General features: G+C 40.6%; 1 protein-coding gene and 1 non-coding gene across 4 annotated transcripts in view; one reads left to right on the top strand and one right to left on the bottom strand.

Annotated features, from left to right (window-relative positions):
* Positions 1 to 1015: 1015 nt before the first annotated feature.
* Positions 1016 to 18728, top strand: part of LOC119647871 (cytosolic carboxypeptidase-like protein 5) — a 42268-nt gene continuing 24555 nt past the window's right edge. For 2 of the 3 annotated variants that reach the window (XM_038049141.1, XM_038049144.1), the window contains exons 1-8: positions 1016 to 1774; positions 12692 to 12954; positions 13035 to 13302; positions 16963 to 17267; positions 17321 to 17433; positions 17503 to 17661; positions 17728 to 17936; positions 18001 to 18694. In XM_038049141.1, the coding sequence (XP_037905069.1) occupies positions 1684 to 1774; positions 12692 to 12954; positions 13035 to 13302; positions 16963 to 17267; positions 17321 to 17433; positions 17503 to 17661; positions 17728 to 17936; positions 18001 to 18694 (2102 nt within the window). In that variant the 5' untranslated portion in view covers positions 1016 to 1683. Of the gene's footprint in view, positions 1775 to 5703; positions 6330 to 6384; positions 6630 to 12691; positions 12955 to 13034; positions 13303 to 16962; positions 17268 to 17320; positions 17434 to 17502; positions 17662 to 17727; positions 17937 to 18000; positions 18695 to 18728 lie in introns of those variants that run through there. The other variant, XM_038049143.1, reaches the window with a different exon arrangement.
* Trnam-cau lies at positions 9098 to 9169 on the bottom strand. Its single transcript has one exon. It is a non-coding gene; the product is annotated as a tRNA-Met (tRNA).

Here is an 18728-nt window from a genome sequence, read left to right as displayed (position 1 = left end):
CTTCGTCCCAATTACCGCAAGACGCCGTTAATTCTCTTTTATAGTCACACTTTATAGTAACACTCCAAACTATAGAGAGCGGCAGACGGACGACATTGCGATAAATTTTAGATTTGAGAAGTTCGCTGTTACATCGATCACAAAGAACACCAGTTGTGGAATGCCACTTCATTCAGGTCTCATTAATGCATGAAACAATTTCATTCAGTTCTGGGCAGGTTACTGCAGCTGACAGCTTCGAGCAATTTAAATATCTCAAGTCAATGCTACCAGCCAACGGAGAACTGCGGTATGCTCATCACAAAGGGAAACACAAAATCGTTTATACCTGATGCGGCTTGTTTATGTATGGGACAGATAATGAGTCTTTGGCAGTTATTAGGCGTTGATTCGTTGTGCCACACTTTAAACATAAGCATAATGTACCGCGTTCGGCTGTAATTCCATCGTCTTCTGGCGACTTATGATTCTTAAGTCGATAAACTGCATTGACCGTTCCATGCTATTCTTGGGTGCTTCATTTGAGGGGGACCTCGACCGCTTCCTAGTTTTTAAGCAGTTTATCAAATTATCCAAGTAATCGCACCAATATGACCATACGGCCGGAAATCAGATTTGTCTCGGCAGGATGAACATCCAGGTGTCTATAGCTTCATCCCGCTGACTACTTGGTAAAACATGCGCGACTGGTAGACTGCGATGATGCTATTCCAGGCTTCCTTTTGCCTGTCGTGACCGTGTTGTTTGAGATTACGGCATTACAGCATTCTTTCGTTCCGTTGCTAGCTTACAGTCATCGATTCATTCATTATATACATACTCAAAAAATAAACGTCGTCTTCTTGGCTCCATGATTAACCCGTAATACTACGCACAAATGCCTCAATGCAAATATGGGTTGAAGCAGCGTCGTGCAAGCGACTGGTGTTCTCGTAGTAAATATCTAAACCAATTGTTTCCTAAGCCGCAAATCGCTGCACTTACCGCCCGTATTTCACCACGAGACCTTCACAAATCTGAATCCAATATGGCGTATTAGTTGTCGACCTAATTTCTTTGTCGCTGTGTAGAATTTTGCTCTTATCAATTTTCCGAAACACTGGAAAACTAGTGAAAACTGTGAAATCGAACCACCAAACCAGTGTGCCTTCTTTTCACACGAAACAGCCTACGATTCCTCACCAGCGGTTGCAAGAAAATGCACTAGGATTGAATAATCAGCTGATAGCTGTCATCGCGCCCTAAGAGGATCCTCCGTCGAAAGAAAATGCATCGGACGATTTGCCAGCGACAACGATAAATATCGGACGTTTGAGCTCGTACCGAGGACGAGAAAGACGGCTGGGCGAAAAATGCCATCGCTAGTTGCGTTTCAAGTCTCGACTTTTTAATTTGTCAATTGTTTATTTCGACATTTAATGGAGCTCGATCCGAACTCGTCGAGTTTCATAAGAACCAAAATATCTAAAATTTTAGTGTGCAAGTGAAATCTTCGCCGTCGCTGAAAATTCGCTTTAGGTTCGCTACGCGAGTTTTTTCCGAGAACACTCAAACCAGTTGGAACCCCAGTCAGTGCCAGGCAGGGGCGGAATCCAGCCCTCGGAAGCACACGGACTTCAGTGGAGCCTCGCACGCCCCACGGGGACGAGATCGCGGCGGCCAGTGCTGCCTTTGCCCGTCAAAATGAGCGACTTCGAATGCGAGGAGTACGTCTTCTCGTCCAATTTCGACTCAGGCAATCTCAGAAAAGTGGAGCTGGTCAGGAAGTGTTCAGGTAATTTTCAGCCTTTGGTATTCATGTTGACACTTACCCGCCTGCGAACCGGTCGCTGCTCCAGTGCCGTTGGCCCGTGAATGTCAGCGGATCGAGAATGAAAACAATAACAAAGCCAAAAAATTTCGCTAGAGTACGTCTGATTGTGCGGGTCATTGACTCGAGTTTTGTTTATGTTTCGACGTCAAATGTGTGAATATTTTCGCGAATGGATTAGGCTTATCGCGAATGCGCTTTGCGGAGCCAGGTGAACAGCTCACTCGCAGTGTGAAATTTTAAGCAGGTTCAGCACACGACCATAAGCTGCTTAATTGTACATTAATGTTACAAATAAACGTATCAAGATTATGAATGCTGGTAAAACACAAGAAAGTTTCCTTCTCTATAAGAGGAATTTTTTGGGAATTTGGATGGGTGGTAGTGACTGAAACCTTTTGCAATTATGGAGTGGGATTAATTAGCTACAGTGTCGTGTGCTGGTACTAGAATAGACAATGTCTACTGTGACCGGAATATCGGCTAAATGTCCATTATGATAACCAATTTTGAACTCTGAACGACCTATACATTGTAGTTTCCACCACAAATCTATTTTTGGACGTATAGAACCGTTTCTAAAATTCTTCACACATTCGCCTTCAATTAATACATGCAGAGCGATAAAAGAACTGTTATTACGAGGCATGCCCAGAAAGTAAATGTACTTGATTTGTGTTGAAAAAAATACATGGTTGCATTTGTACAAATGTAATTTATTTTTCATATCTCACCGGTGGCAGTGCGATAGACCTGATAGAATCGATTGGCGAAATCGTTCACGACGAGCCGAGCCCGCTTGTGGCCGGGACAAAGGCTGAAGAAAAAGAAGAAGACAGGGGGATTTAACGTGGGATACCAATCGACAGCTGTGAATGAATACCTGAATCAAATCAGGGTAATAATCTATAGGGTATTGTAATCATATAGTGTACCGTTACGGTTTTAAAAGGTCTTACGGTCTTAACACACTTTCAAGCTCTGATCTAATTGGATTGTTGCGATTTCTATTATTTCTGGGCTTTCACAATCTCGGCAGATGCCGGATTTTACCTAATATTAGCACTAAGTGCCAATCATTTAGGCTCGGACGATCCTACCTACTTAAAAACTTAAGCGGTGCTGGTGGTAGGTCAATGGGAGAATCCGTCGAGTACTCCCCGGAACATCGACCACGTATGCAGAATGGTGTATTCTGCATGGTTTGAAGCAGACTGTGCGAAAGTCCCAGGATATCAAGGGAAGCTGTGAGGGATTTAGGTACAATACCTGTAGCTGACAATATTATGGGAACTACAGCCACCCGCTCGAGACGCTAAATTTCTTTGATTTCCCGAGCCAATGGCTTATAGTTCACCTTCATCTCCACGTATTTCCGTTCAATTTTGCTATTATGGGGGACAGCAACATCAATAATATACGCGGAGCGACCCGTCTTGTCGTCGTACGTCGGACTTGTTGTGTAGAGTATGGCGATCAGTCAGAACTTGCCGGTCCCAATACATGCTGTAAGCAGAAATATCAAGTACTGCTTGCAGCTCATATGTTCTCGTGATCAGCCCATGCTTTCATGAATGCTTGTATGCAAGGTTTTGATGGATAACCTTACATACAGCATTAAGCCTGGTGATGTATTACACCGGTGCCATAACAGTAACAGTAATACCAAACTACACATTCTGCACTGGTCGTTTTCCACCCGTTCCTTCATGATGAGCTTTTTATAAGCTCGGGTAGCGACCACGCCGTCCTGAATGGCACACCTGAACCCCTCCATCTCATCAAAGAGCTCCCCAGCACACAGCCATCTGTTCTACAAATGAAAATCGACATTGCCTTCGATTTCTATTTATCGATCCGCTCTTAGTCCGACTTCATCCCACTCAGAAGATTGAAAGGTCGATCATTCAAGTTAAGTGGAGTCAGCTCACAGTCTGCCTTACAGACAGCCACATGCAAGGCACTCGCCTGCTCTTTGCTGTAAAAATAAGTGCGCAGCGAGTCGACTTGGCGATGATGTTATGTCGCCACGTCAACCACGCCCCTACCCCCGATGTCACGAGGCAGGTTCATCCGCTCCACGGCAGACTCTGGATGATGCATTCGGAATTTGGACATAGTTGTCCGTATCCGCCGCTGGACGTTTTCTAGATCAGTCTTCGTCCACGGCAATATTCCGAATGCATAAGCCAGTGAAGGGATAGCGAATGCAGTCAACTCGCTTATTTTATTCTTTCCCGATAGATGTGATTTCAGCACCAGCTTTACACGTAGCAGGAATTCGGGCAGCAGAGAATCCTTCAGATCACCAACTCGAGCATGGGTTCCTTGCAGAATTCCTAGGTACTTGTAGAAGTCTATCTCGGTCATAGCTTCGATGTGGAGGCCACCAATGCTATGTCTGGCGTGCGGCTCGTGATGAACTTTGCGGATGGGTTAGATTCGACCCTTGTCTAATCCAAACTCCATCCGAATATCACGGCTGAACATGTATATTATTCGCAACAGACTTCTAAGATGGTCGTCAGTACCAGCATACAACTTGATGTCATGTAAGTACATCAAGTGTGTCAGTTCGCACTTAGCACGTAGGGCATACTTTATTGTAAAACCATGCCCTCTCAGTAGCTATGAGGGAGTTCAGTGCTATACAAAACCAAAGGGAACTCAACGAATCCCCCTGGAAGACGCCCTCCGTATACGGATGGGCTCTGAGGTATTAGCACCCTCAGATGAACGCACCGATAAGGTGGTATGTCACCCTTCCATGACTGTCGCCTAAAACTTCAAAACTTCATTAGTTTTGGATCAAAAGCCTTGGTATAATCGATATAGCAACTAAAGAGGTTTCTTTGGCCTCTAGTCGCTTGTCCTACAACTACCGAGTCGATAATGAGTTGTTTTTTGCAACCCCTTGACCCAACTCGGCAGCCCTTCTGTTCCTTGGACAGAATGTTGTTGGTCTCGAGGTGCGCATTGACCCTTCCACTAATAATGGACGTTATGAATTTGTAGAGGGTTGGTAAGCAAGTAATCGGCCTTGTGTCTGCGGGAGCCTGCATCGTGTCCTTAGGGATAAGGTAGGTAATCTCCGCAGTGAGAAAGGGTGGAAATTCCTCCGGTCGACTCATGACCTTATTTATACTGTGTGCTAAGCGTGTATCCTGGTAAATTTCTTATACCAGAAATTCTGCACCCGATCCAGATCTGGGCCCCTCCAATTCTTCGAGCTGTTTATGGCTCGTTGAACTTCCTCTTCGGTAACATCCGCAAAATTCATGCCGGTGTATTGATATGGCGGGTGCCTTCGGCGGTGATCCACTCAGCATGCTGGCCGGGTAACCCCCAAAGTCCACTCCAATACTTTTTTGCTTCCGTCACCGAAAACTTTACTGTCTGGACGCCCTGTTGGGATTCGTTGAGAGATCTGAAAAAACTCCGCTGGTTCCTCGCATATGTTGCATTCTGCTATACTGTCGTAACCGACTGCATATGACAGAAAGTTTCTGCTTTAGTATGTCCAGAATTTCAACTACGTGTGTCTCACTGGGGATGGCATAGTTCCATTAAACCCTCTGCACTTTATTCTTCACCCGTCTGCTGGCATTGCTAGTGCTGGTCTGAATCAGTCTAGCAATGTCCTGCCTTAGAGAATCTCGCCGACGTTCCAGACGAATTTTCCATGGTGGATCTCTTTGGTCATTCAAACCAATAACACGAAACCGAATCTTCTGACCGTGCAATCTGATAGCCGTAACTGCACCACAATACACAAGTGATTGTAGTTGCAGCAGTGATATATCAGCACACAGTCGAGATGCAATCTCATCATTGATTTGAGATCAAATTCATGGAGTTGCTGGAGATGCATAGAGCCTGGGAGTACCTGGTCTATGCAAAGGCTCCGAAAATTCTATACACGCTCTTTGGAATTCGTCTCGAACCTCTGCGGAAATCTTAGCTGGACAGTGGAGAAGAGGAGTGCTTCGGCGAGTACTGAAACTGTTGCCTGTAGTGCGGCGTGGTGTTGTTCATGCCGCCGCCTCGGTCGCCAGTTTCCCCAATAACCTCAAGTCGAACACGCTTCCTGATGGTGGCCGGGATTGTGTCTAATCTATTTTCTAAGAAACGGTTGCACCGATTAACATCAAATGTGATGGGAATTGTGAACGCAAACGCATACAGTGAGCTACATTTTTCTATGTGGAACTTAAGGAGAGGGGGTCTCCGTACATACAAATTTTTTTCATCGAACCTATTGATAAAATACAGCTTCAATAAGGAACGACAGCATATTATTAACACCGCTATTAAGAATGGGTATAATCGTCAGCACAATAGGCATGCCCATACAACATTATTTTGGCAGCATAAGGAGACAACCCCGAGACGGATAAGTATCCCGTATTCCTAACAACATCAGGCATTGGATAAAAATTTTCAATTGGAAGTTGTAACTTCGAGTCGACCGTCCTTGTGGAATTTACGGGGAAACGTCAACGATCCTTTGGAAACGGAGGTAAAAAACGGGATCTACCGAATAACGTGCAGTGATTGTAATAAGATATACATAGATTAAACGCCTGATAACGACTAGATTTAATGAATACATCAAGGAAGCGATAAGCAATGTGCGGAAACAAAAGTCGTGCATAAGATCATCAGTTGCAGCGCACATTGTCGAAGAAGGCCACACCTTTCAACTCGAAAATCTTGAGTTCTTGCGACATGCAAACCGAACGGTAGACAACCTTGGACCTTTGGGAAAGTTTAGAAATTTTGAGAGAAGATGTGACGCGATTATTAAACACAGATTCAGGTAACTGCCCCTCGAAATTAATAAGAATCGCCGCGGTAATTAGGTTGATAGTTTAAAAAATGTGTAAAAATTACTAACTAATTAGTGAATAGGTATAAAAGAACCTTATAATCGCAATTGTTTTTAGCAGCTTTGTATTGATGAAGGGGGTAAGTCGCTCCCGAAATATATATTTACATTTATAATTGAAAATTGTAGTTTGGAGGAAGCTACCCCTTGTCTATCAATTTTAGACTAGACTACAAGCAGCAGACACTTTATCGCTTTGTTAATTATTTTTTATATGTAATACCTTTCTCTACATATACACTCGCGGCCAATGAAATGTGGACAAGTTGAAAAATTTGAATTACATCGTTTTATGACTGACATTTTCAGCCACATTTAAGAAGCAAAGCAAGGATAGAAAACGCGAAATATTTCGCTTTAAATTTTTTACCTGAATATTTGCAGACTATCTACAAACAACAAAATTAGGTAAAATTGAAAAAAATTATTAAAGATTTCCACATGTTTATTAAAAGATTCTTTGCAATACATTGTCAAATTTTACTTGTATTAAGTTCCTTTAAACGTTTTGACATTTGATCTTTCAAGTGGTAATGTTGATACATATTAAACGCACTTTTCAATATTTTGTTGAACCGCCTCTCGCTTTTATAACCGCCATAACTCGACGTGGCATTGAACTGATTAAATTTTTTAAGACTTCTGTTGGAATGCCTTCGTACCAAACCTTTTGGATTATTCTGTCTAACTCTTCTAAATTAGTCGGCCCCTCCTTCGTTATCTGCACTTTCATTATGCGCCAAAGGTTCTTTATTGGGTTAAGATCCGGACTGTAGCCAGACCATAACATACAGGAAACATCGAGTTCGCGTAAATAATTCTTTACCTGTTAAAAATTAGGAAAGAAGTTGAAATTGCCGACTATTGTTGAGGATGGAATAATTCAGGAAAAAATGATGCTTATCAATTGAGCTCGATGACAAGGAGCAGAATCATCTTGGAAAATCATTGACCCATATGCGAAAAATGCTCTTCGAGGACAGGTACCAAATTTTCTTCAAGGATGTTTTTATAATCAACAGCCTTGATCGTCCCTTCAAGTATAGCCAATTGTCCAATTTGGTGATACGAAAAGCATCCCCAACTCATTCTGCTCACTGGAGGCCTTGATGTTCATAGAATACACTCGTCGCTATAAAGCTCTCCAGTTCTACTGCGCACATACTGCATTCCATCATTGCGAGAAATATTCAACTTCGTTTCATCTCAGAATATCACATTCTTCCAATCATCAACAGTCCATCTTTTGTGTTCCTTAGCCCACTCAAGGCGTTTCCGTTTCATTTGATCCTACTTTTCACTCAGTAGACCCAGTCTCAGCAATTTTTTTTTTGTAAAAGTTGCTACAGTGGATTTCCTGTAGCCTACCCTAGCCGAAATTTCCCGCACGCTTAAAGATTCGGCTGCACGACAGCGCTGAAGAATGGAGTCAACAAGCCAAAAAATCAGATTTATTGGAAGTCTCGGCCACTCTGACGCATTGGCGGTGCATAGATCAGTTGTGTTTGTGAATTGGGGTTCCGCAATTTTTTTGTTAACGATTTCCCAGAGATATTCAATGCATTTGAAGAGAAATTAGACCCTACCATCATAGATTCGCCTCCATGTTTTACCGCCGGCACTTGGTATTTGAAGTCCTAACGTTTTCCAGTCGAACATTGGGAATCCCTTCTATTGAAAGTAGTACAAATTTTGACTGACTGAACCTTAAGGTACGACGGTACTGCCTGTGACACTCCATTCAGCGTACTCTTTCACGAATCATAATCTTGCGTAACGTTTTTTTCCCGATGTTAATGGCTTTCGATTGGCTCGCAAAGCAATCAGTTTTGTATGCCTAGACATCTAATAACTAATGTAACATTAATAAGACATAAAAACGCAAATTTCTTTGTCCACTGCAAAATATTTCTAGTCGTACCTGTCCCGACTCCCAGCGTATTGCGCCGAGAAGTTGGATTCCTTAGTAGTTACTCTCTTCTTGCGCCATTTTGACGTAAAGGTTTTCAGTTTTTTTCTCGATAAATCAACCATAAATTGATAAAGTTGGAATTATACATCTTATTCTATATAAAATAGGCTACAAAATTATATACAAATATGAAACACATCTCTAAAAACTTCCAGCACGTTTTTTCCGCCACTGTATTTATCCTGCAATTTAAAAATATAACACAATTGCTGGAAGACTAGTTTCCATTTACTACAGTACATAAATTTGCATAGTATTTACGGCATCGAACGAGAAAAAAAAATCACATTTTATTTCAATATACTTCCCCGCTTAGCAGTTTTTCTCTCTTGCTTGAAGTTTACACATTATAGTTGCAGGCATTTCTGAGGAACATCGAAAAAGTTCAAATATTCAAACTAGATAATTTCAAAAAAGTGAACCACCATAGCAGAGCGTAGTTTCGATCTACGGACCTCTGGGTTATGGGCCCAGCACGCTTCCACTGCGCCACTCTGCTTCGTACGCTTACTTGTGCCGTATATGCATACCGTGGAACTGAATCTATTCACCATGAGGTGAATTTATGTGAAAGTCATAGAATGGTGAAGCACCATGTGAGCATTTCACAATGGCGTTGGAATTAAAACTTGCATTGAGAGGTTTATTGTAATTACTGCTATGAATTTCAATCTTGAAGGGAACTGATGCATATTTATGAAGATATTATTGAAGTGTTATGGAAGTATCAAAAGCGGTTAAGCAAGCGCGCCCTTTATGGCCTATGTCTTTTAATTTCTTATTCAAATAAGCATGTGTGGAATAAGAATGCAGCCGTAATGAATACGTTTCTCGAAGTAGAAGGCTAGGCTTTATGGTTATGTCATCGCAGATTAAGCTTGGGTAATTACAAATGCTTTTAACTCTATAAAAACGAAAACTCTACTCGCGTTTTTTTCAAAGCATGGTTTTTTTTTCACTGTCAAATGTAATTTAAAAAGTAATTAAGCTATCAGATTGCACAGACATTCTTTAATGTATTGGCCTTTGCAAATACCTAAAGGTCTTTTTTATATCTTATTAAAAATATTTTTTTAACAGTTTCTTTATAAAAAAAAGTGTAATTTTTTTTCTTCTTGAATTCAAATTTTCTTTTTCGTTAAAAATATATACCAAGCTAAATAATTTACTTTAATAGAACACTTCTGATTGGTTGATCGACTATAAGAGGTTAGGCATTCCACATCGCGAATTAACGGAGCCAAGTTAAAACAGTTGCAGCGCTGCTGTTTTTTTTATGTAAAAAAAAATAGAACATGAATGTCAATATGTAATTTCATTCAATGTAATAAATACTCTCAGTTTTTTTGCAGAAGAATTATTGATAAATCGGTTATCTTGGGGGCCTTCGCCGTTAAGGGGGTCATCCCGTGTGTCGGATGCGTGGAATCGAATTTTTGTTGGCATCAGTTGTATCTAGATATAGCGTAGAATATATGGGCACAGTGATTTTTTGAAATTCGGAGTCTTTTGGAAATTATAGTGTTAAATACGTAATAAGTCACATACCAGATTTATGTCAATCACCGTAATAAAGCGCTTTTTTATCGGTCCGGATGACGTTCGAATGACTTCGCTAAAAGGACAATAATTGAAGCCAAGGCTGTACATGTGTTTCTTCAAAAAACTTAAGGTTTATGGGCTAGGTACAGCAGATTAACGACCAGTTAAAATTTTATGGCTAAAATCACATTCCACTTTTTAAATGCGTTTTTCTCAAAACAGTATATTGAAAATTTGCTGCCATTATAGTCTATCCAACGAAATTCTTTGAAATTTTCACAACTTATTCAGAACATATTCTACGGCCCGTAAACTAGAATAATTGCGATTCATTCAGTAGTTTTTTTTATTCATTAAAGAAGCCTTAAAAACACCAAAATTCACCAACAATTTAGCTTTTAATATTTTTTAATAATCCTAGTTTGCGGACTGTAGTTAAGTCTGTGCGTTAAAATACCGTTTACTTTTTTTCTTTAAAATGATCGCAGCTCCCTCTAGCGTGGCAGCAGAAAAACACTTTTTTTTGGAGATGGGTGTATAAATTGCTCTGTAATTCAATATTCAATTCAATATGCTATCGGGCTGAAAAAATTACTACATATGCTCAAGATATTAATAAATATATGGTGAAAAATTTGTATTTGTATCTTTATCCAGTTCTTCACAAAAATTATATATATTGGGTTGGGGAAAAAGAATGTCGTATTTTGTCAATAGATGGCGACACTTGAACATGTCTTGTGTTCTACTTATCGCATGGAGTCATATTGTACGGCGATTTGAAGACGATAATCTGTGCTACACGTGTCTCTTCGACAGTGTTGTGATCGTACGTTTCAGTCTCAAGTTATAGCGCGTCAAAGATGGAGTCCACCAAACAAGAAATTCGTCATATTTTACGTTTTTACTACCTGAGAGGCAAAAATGCAACGAAGGCGGCCGAAAAAATTTGGCCCGAACCATATCCAAGCCCAGATTGACGGCCAGGAAGGTTTTGCTGTGTGTTTGGTGGGATTGGAAGGGGATCTTCCACTATGAGCTGCTCAACTATGGCCAGACCCTCAATTCGGTCCTCTGCTGTGATTGGCAGAAGCGGGCGATTGACCAGAAGCGGCCAGAATTAGTCAATAGGAATGGTGTTGTGTTCCACCAGGACAACGCTCGGCTTCACACATCTTTGATGATCCGCCAGAAGCTACGGGAGCTCGAATGAGATGTTCTATCGCACCCACCGTATAGTCCGGACTTGACACCAAGTGATTACCATCTCTTCCGGTCCATGCAAAACGCTTTTGGTGCTACTAAGTTGTCCGGATAGCTGAGTGGTTAGAGCACAAGGCTGTCGTACGGAAGGCCGCGGTTCAAATCTGGCTAGCGGCAGTGGGATTTGTATCGTGAATTGACGTCGGATACCAGTCGACTCAGCTGTGAATGAGTACCTGAGTCAAATCAGGGTAATAATCTCGGGCGAGGGTAATGCTGACCGTACTTCCTTTTTCCTTTTTCATGCTAAAACTACAAAATTTGGCACTTACATAAGGGATAACATAAGGCATAACTTTGGGAAGTTTGAAGGAGATACAATTATTATTAACAAAGTTATAGAAGGTGAAAGTTTTACATTCAGTATACGTACTTTCTATATACATATGTAAACTTTCATGAACGAAGTAAATCGAAAATATTGCACAGTTTTACGCAGAAGTGTCCGGATAGCAAAGTGGTTAGAGCACAAGGCTGTCGTACAGAAGGTTGCGGTTCAAATCTCACTGATGGCAGTGGGTTTTGTATCGTGATTTGACGTCGGATACCAGTCGACTCAGCTGTGAATGAGTACCTGAGTCAAATCAGGGTTGTTGCGCCAACGATTATTACTATTATTATTATTTACGCAGAAGTGCTCTGTCGGGTGCGAAAATGAGCCAACCACGTGCGACCAGACATCGCCACTTCCTGAAACCTCTACCACAATAATGCGCTCCGGTACACCGGTATGAAGCCACTAGATCGCCTCGCTCCTCCCCTTTAGCCCAGTCATGGCCGGAATTTCTTCTCTTACCTCACCAAAAAGAGGCCTTGAAGGGACACTTATTCGACTCCATTGGCAGCGTTCCCGTAAATGACCTCCAGATGGCTTTTGATGACTGGCAAACATGTTATAACCGTGGGGTTGAAGCACAAGGATCCTATTTTGAAAACTGTTTAGTTTTTGTATTAATATGAGCAATAAATTATTTTTTATACAATCAGACCTACTACCTACCTATTGATTGCATCAAGTGTCCTACAGTTCCAATATCGAATACGAACCTATATTGACATTTGGTAGCTAAAAGTTATATTGGCATCATCTTCCTATATCATAGTCGCGGTCGTTATTTCTGTAAAAATGCGTATATTGTGAATGAGATAATTAAAAAAAAAAATTACAATACATACAAAAATTAAAATTAAATCTTTTGTAATTATTCCATTGCAGAAACCGATGTATCTACAGATCATATGGTCCATATTGAGTTTGATTTATGGACAACACCTGACTGTTATGGGACACCGTACGAAAATCCAAATCGAACATGGTTTTTCTTCTCTATCAAAGGTGGTCGTCCTTTTCGGAATGTGAAACTTAATATTAGAAATTTAAATCGACAAGCCAAACTCTTCAGTCAAGGCATGCAGCCCGTGATGCGGATTGGTGAAAATGGCAAATGGGAGCGCATCAAAGATAAGCCGTGCTATGCAGTAAGCTTTGTTTTTTCCTCATTCCTTTCTAGTAATTCATGGAATTTCACTTTATAATGCTTTGCCTGGTTTTATTCCAGACGGAGAGCGATTGTTTTTATATCTCATTTATACATCGAGCAAATGAATCAACAGATATACCCTATTACTACGCATTCACATATCCATTTACATATACGGAATGTTTAAACATGTTGGACAAGTTTGATAGGAAGTACGGTAAATGCTCACATGATATTGAATATATTATAAATCGAATAGCTTATCTGGAGAAAGAAGAGAAAGAGAACAGTACAAAGAAATCAGAGCCAATGAAGTCGATAAGTTCTACTAAAATGTTACCTAAAGGTACGTACGTCTGTATCTAATAATATTTTGGTGGTACCCATAAGTAATCTATTACTTTCCAAGCAAATTCCGAAAAAAATTTCGATCATTAAAGTATTTAATTTAACCCAATCTTTAGGATTTTTTTTCTTATGGAAACTATGCTTTAAATGATATGGTCTTTATTGGATTTTTTTTTATTTTTGTTTTACTCTTAGAAAAGGACAGAAATGTTCGCACTTGTCCCAAGGATGTCCAAGTCGGAATCCTAAATCGGTTTGCAACCTAGTTTTCTTAGTTTTTATCTGAAACAATCAAAAATTTTGCGAGCGCAATGCTGACCACATTGCCTCCTAGTGTACCGTTACGGTCTTGAATGAAGTGCTCTAACACACTTCAAGGCCCTGATTCAACATGGATTGTTGCGCCAACGATTATTATTATTATAATCAAAAATTTTTATTAATGATGATTGAAAGACACTTAACCTAATAGCTAACTTAATTTAAGGTTGAAACTATGGAATTTAACCTAATGGTTTTTATTGTTACACTTACTCATTATCGACGGTAATTAACGGTAATTCCAAAATAGGGTTGGCGAGAGACTGGAGGGTTGGAAGGTATTAGGTTCATAGGTTTTTCTGTTAGTTCCGGGTTAGTTTCATCTTAGTGAAGTATAACTAGCGTAGAACTCATCTAAGTATGAACTCAGATGAGTTCTGCCGCGTACTATATCCCTTGTGGTGCTGCTAGTGCTAAGGTCGTGGGCATATTGAGTTATCTTGATAGGGTTGGGTGTGAGAGCAAATTCGGGATATCCGCGATAATGAGTGGGAAATGGATTCTAGAAAGCTAGATATTAGCTTGCAGAGTACGAATGGAAGTGCAGTGTGTCATTTAGCTTATAAACGAGTCTGTATTGCCATGCGGAATCAAAAACTTTCCTTATTTTGAGAAGACAAATGTTTTGCGAATTATTCCGCGCAAGACGTCGGTTTTCAGGACCAAGAGGGTATCGCAACCGAATGATCTGTTCGGTTGGCGAATTGGAAATCTGGGACAAAGTTGATTACATCGCAATGTTTACCTATCATTAAGTTAATGATTCGCTTGAGAATTTTGGCGGGGGTTAAAAGGATAGAAATGATGGGGTCTGTAGCTATCCGGAAAGAAAAGATTTGCATGTTTCTTTCACGGACTGACGTATTGAGATCATGGATCTCGTTTTTAAGGAAGGAGTACTGCGGAAAATATTTATTCTTAAATAGTCCCCGCCATTGGGTTCCGCGAGATAGATAAGGTTTCGGAAGTTGAGGGATCGTGTTGGTATGAATTCGTTACATTGCTTCAGTAGATTGACGAATCGTTAAAGGTTTTCTGGTTCAGTAGGAGTTAGAGATGGGGCAGCCTGTCTTTCATTGATTGGTTTATTAGCTACCAGTTGGCGTTTCTGAAATCCGGGGCTGCTAGCGGCGGTGGGCGAACGGCTCGATCGGAGAGCATGTATGGCAAGATGATAGTATGTTCATTGATGTCAGGTAGGGCTCTAAAAAAAGGGCGGTATTTGGATTGGGATTTGCGGTGATGTTACCGCTTATCAGGAAGTGGGCGAGGTATCAGCGGCTGTTCTTTATATTGTAGGTAGGGAGTGCCGGGTTAAAATGAAAGTGTTGATACCATCACGAACTGTCGAGATTGCTTAGCGAACTGTCGAAGATCCACTACTTCTTGGCTAGAAAGTACATGTTTGGCCAGGTGGCTTAAATACGGCGAAAGTTAAAGACGGAGTAAAGGAAGACGTGCGGTGTAGTGAATAGGATGGTTTGCTCCGGGAGGAAGGGACAGTTTTCGGGTTTGTCTCCTCACCGTCACTTGGACAAAGTTTAGCACACTTGCGGTAGTTAGTGTGGTGGTTACTTGCTCAAAAATTTACGCACTTGGGACTTTCGTCCGGCATCTTGAGACACTCACTTGGCCCGTATGAGCCGTCACATTTGATGCAGTGATATTACAGGTCGCATTTTGGTGCCGCAAAACCGACTCGCTGACAGAATCAGTTTATTAATAATCCGCTGTTTCCTCGTCTTCGATGTGAGGAAGGGTTTTATAGGTCGTGCACGTCGGCCTTCGGGAAGTCTTGTGTTACGACAGATAATAATCTCTGCTAGTCTGAAATTTTTGGTTCGGCAATAATCATGGGATTTTAGTGCTCACCTGCTTCCTCTGAATTACCTGTGGCAGTGGTTGTTGAAGTTTGGCTGGTGTTGACGTTCGCAGCTAGGTTTGATTGTAGAAGTGGCACAAGATGGCGTTGATGTTAAGCACTAGCTTGGGGGAGGTCCACCGCAAGTTGATGTGATAGTCGTCTCTAGCGAGGCAACAGCCGACTAGAGACTGCGGATTAAGTCATCCAGAGACTTGTTTTTAGGTAGAGTCTCTTCTCACTTGGCTGATAGGCTCTTGCTTTTTTATTTAGTCAACATCGTTGGCGTTTACGTTTGCCTACTCGTCCTTAATCGTCTAGTTGGAGTCGTTGCATATGTCGGACTCTCTCCGTGTGCAGTCACGGTTGAATCCACCCCTGACGCGTCCTCGTGTTCCGATTCTATCTCTTCAGGAGCCGTCTTGGCGTAATTTTCACGACGTTTCTTTGCCGTTGCCATTTGAAATACGCCCTCTATTGAATATGCGAAATCTACTTTTTCGGCTGTTTCCGGGTGGTTACCTTGTTTTCCAATTTTCCTAGGTGGCGATAGTTTACATTTACGTTTAATATATATCCGAATTGTCACAATCTTGGCAGATTTTACTTTATACTAGCACTAAGTGCCAAGCATTTAGGCTCGGACGATCCTACCTGGTGGTCGGTGGTAGGTTAATGGGAATCCGTCGAATACGTATGCATAATGGTATATTTTTGCATGGTTGGAACCAGACTGTGTGAGAGTCCCAGGACATCAACGGAAGCCGTGAGGGATTTAAGTACAATACCTGTAGGTGTCTTATCAACCAACAGCACAGCAGACTTGTGTGGTGTATGGCGATTACTTAGAACTTGCCGGTCCCAATACATGCTGTAAGCAGAACTATCAAGTACTGCCTGCGGCTCATACCGGTAAACCGGACATGTTCCTGTGATCAGTCTATGCTTGTTTGCAAGGTTCTGATGAATCACCATACATCGTATATTGCACCAGTGCAGTTAATACAAAATTAGTATTTTTTTCTAAATGACACCCGTCATGCAAAATTTTTCCTGGCACTTTCAGTATATCGGCAATAAGATAAGTTTCGTAACGCAAAGAATTCTTCAATAATTTTAAGGTTATAGCATAACTTCTCATTCTAATTCCTCTATCCTTTAGGGAGGTAGTTGCGTATGCGATAATTTTGATTGAACCTATCAGTGGATGATACTAGGCTAGTTATTTCACTCACTGCTCTATTGAATTGATTTGAAATTAACTGTTTAAATTATTAAAAAATTATTGATGAATGATGAACTAAATCTCCGGGAATAATTGATTACTTATGGAAACTTATAATTCTTTTTGGAGCGTTGTTATATTTGAAATTTATAAGAAAACACAAACTTGCGTTCCCATAAGATTGGAACTTGTGATTTTTATTAGAGATTATGTCTCTCTGACAAGTAAATTGCATTTTTTTTCTAAAATAGAATCAGCCATCATTGAAAATAATATGGATGATATGAATCTTCCATCACCGACAAACCTCGAATCAGGCGGTGATTCATCATCACCGAGTATTTCAGAATCAATGTATGAGAAAATGTCGAAAAGGGAACTACAAAATGAAATTTATTATCATCGGGAATTATTAATTCCTTCACTGCAGAAGCGACGGGTGGAATTGCTTACCATAAGTTCGTTTTACGGAATACAAAATACGTTCGAGGAACGCCTATCGAATTTATTTCCTGAGATGGAAACACCGCGATGTCGTAATTTCAAGGATAAGAAAGTAAGAGCTTTGTGATGTGATTTTTTTTTCTCACAATCTGCTTATCTTATTAGATCATATTTATGTCTTCCCGTGTACATCCTGGTGAAACTGCAGCCAGTTTCGTGCTAAACGGTTTCTTGAACTTAATATTAGATCGGAAAAGCTTAATAGGACAAACTTTGCGGTAATTTATCTAGTTTCCTGTTTCTTGGGCCACTTTCGCAAACGACAATCTCGATGTTTTCAATTTCAGGCAAATGTATGTATTCAAAATAGTGCCATTTCTTAATCCAGACGGAGTTTATAACGGATTGTACCGAACAGATACAATAGGGCAAAATTTAAATCGGATGTACATATGTCCGCAAATCGACCTTCAGCCCTCTATATACGCTGTCAAAAAAGTAATCAAGTATGTGATATGAAATAATATTTCAGATAGTCTCTAATTGATTTCACATCGCACTCATTATAACAGGTACTACCATTTGGGGTATGATAGATTTGATGAGGATAATAGAAAACTTACACCTATTGAACCTAAAAAACCATTGATTCCTTCGATTACTCTAACCACTAACCGGGTCTTGAATCGGACGCCCGTAAAGAAGGATGAAATTTGTTCGACGGCATCGCTTTATGATTTCGTGGAGAAGCTAAGAAGTGAAACAAGCAATATAGAAAACGGTGCGCGAATTTGAAATTTAATGAATTTCCTGTTTACATACTACTTATTACGATTATATTCCAGAAGTGACGGAGGTGAGCAACCAAACTTACTCTTCCAAAGAAACCACATCCTCCGAAGGCGAGGAAAATAACAGCCCAACGACGTTGCCAAGTGCAACAGTAAGCATACAATCTCAGGGTAAAGTTTTCACTGAAAAATTAATTCCCGAAATTAAGACGGTCGCTCAAGAACCGGCTATGCCTAAAAAATTGCTGGCGACCAGCAGTTTCAGCAAGCGGTCAAGCGATCTACTTAGTCGAAAGAATTCTGCTTTCAAGACAGTTTTTGGCTCGAATCATGGTGGAATAAGTCGGAGCAATGAGAACAAACTGAAGGACTTGCAGAATACTTCAGCGCAACGCCCCAAATTTAAAAAGTCATTGATTCGTAAAGAAGTAAAAAGTGGACATTCGTCGAATCTATCACTTAAGGCATTGAATAAGAAAAATATTTTATGCTGTCAAAATATTGATATTAGTGCAGAGCACTCGTCAAAGATGGAAGAAGGAATTGAAAAACCTGAAAAAAGTAATTTGTTCCTATATATGGATTTTCATGGACATGCGTCTAAAAAAGGAATTTTCATGTACGGAAATCATTTTCAAAGTACAAATGAGGCCGTAGAGTGTATGCTTTTGCCGCGCTTGATGGGAATCAACTGCCATCATTTTCATTGCGATGCGTGCAATTTTTCTGAGAGAAATATGTATCGAAGGTAATTCGAGTTGATTTGAAGATTGTGTTTTTGC

The sequence above is a fragment of the Hermetia illucens genome, chromosome 2 (assembly GCF_905115235.1).
Source record: "Hermetia illucens chromosome 2, iHerIll2.2.curated.20191125, whole genome shotgun sequence".
Classification (NCBI taxonomy): domain Eukaryota; kingdom Metazoa; phylum Arthropoda; class Insecta; order Diptera; family Stratiomyidae; genus Hermetia; species Hermetia illucens.
This window is presented reverse-complemented; position numbering and strand designations above follow the sequence as displayed.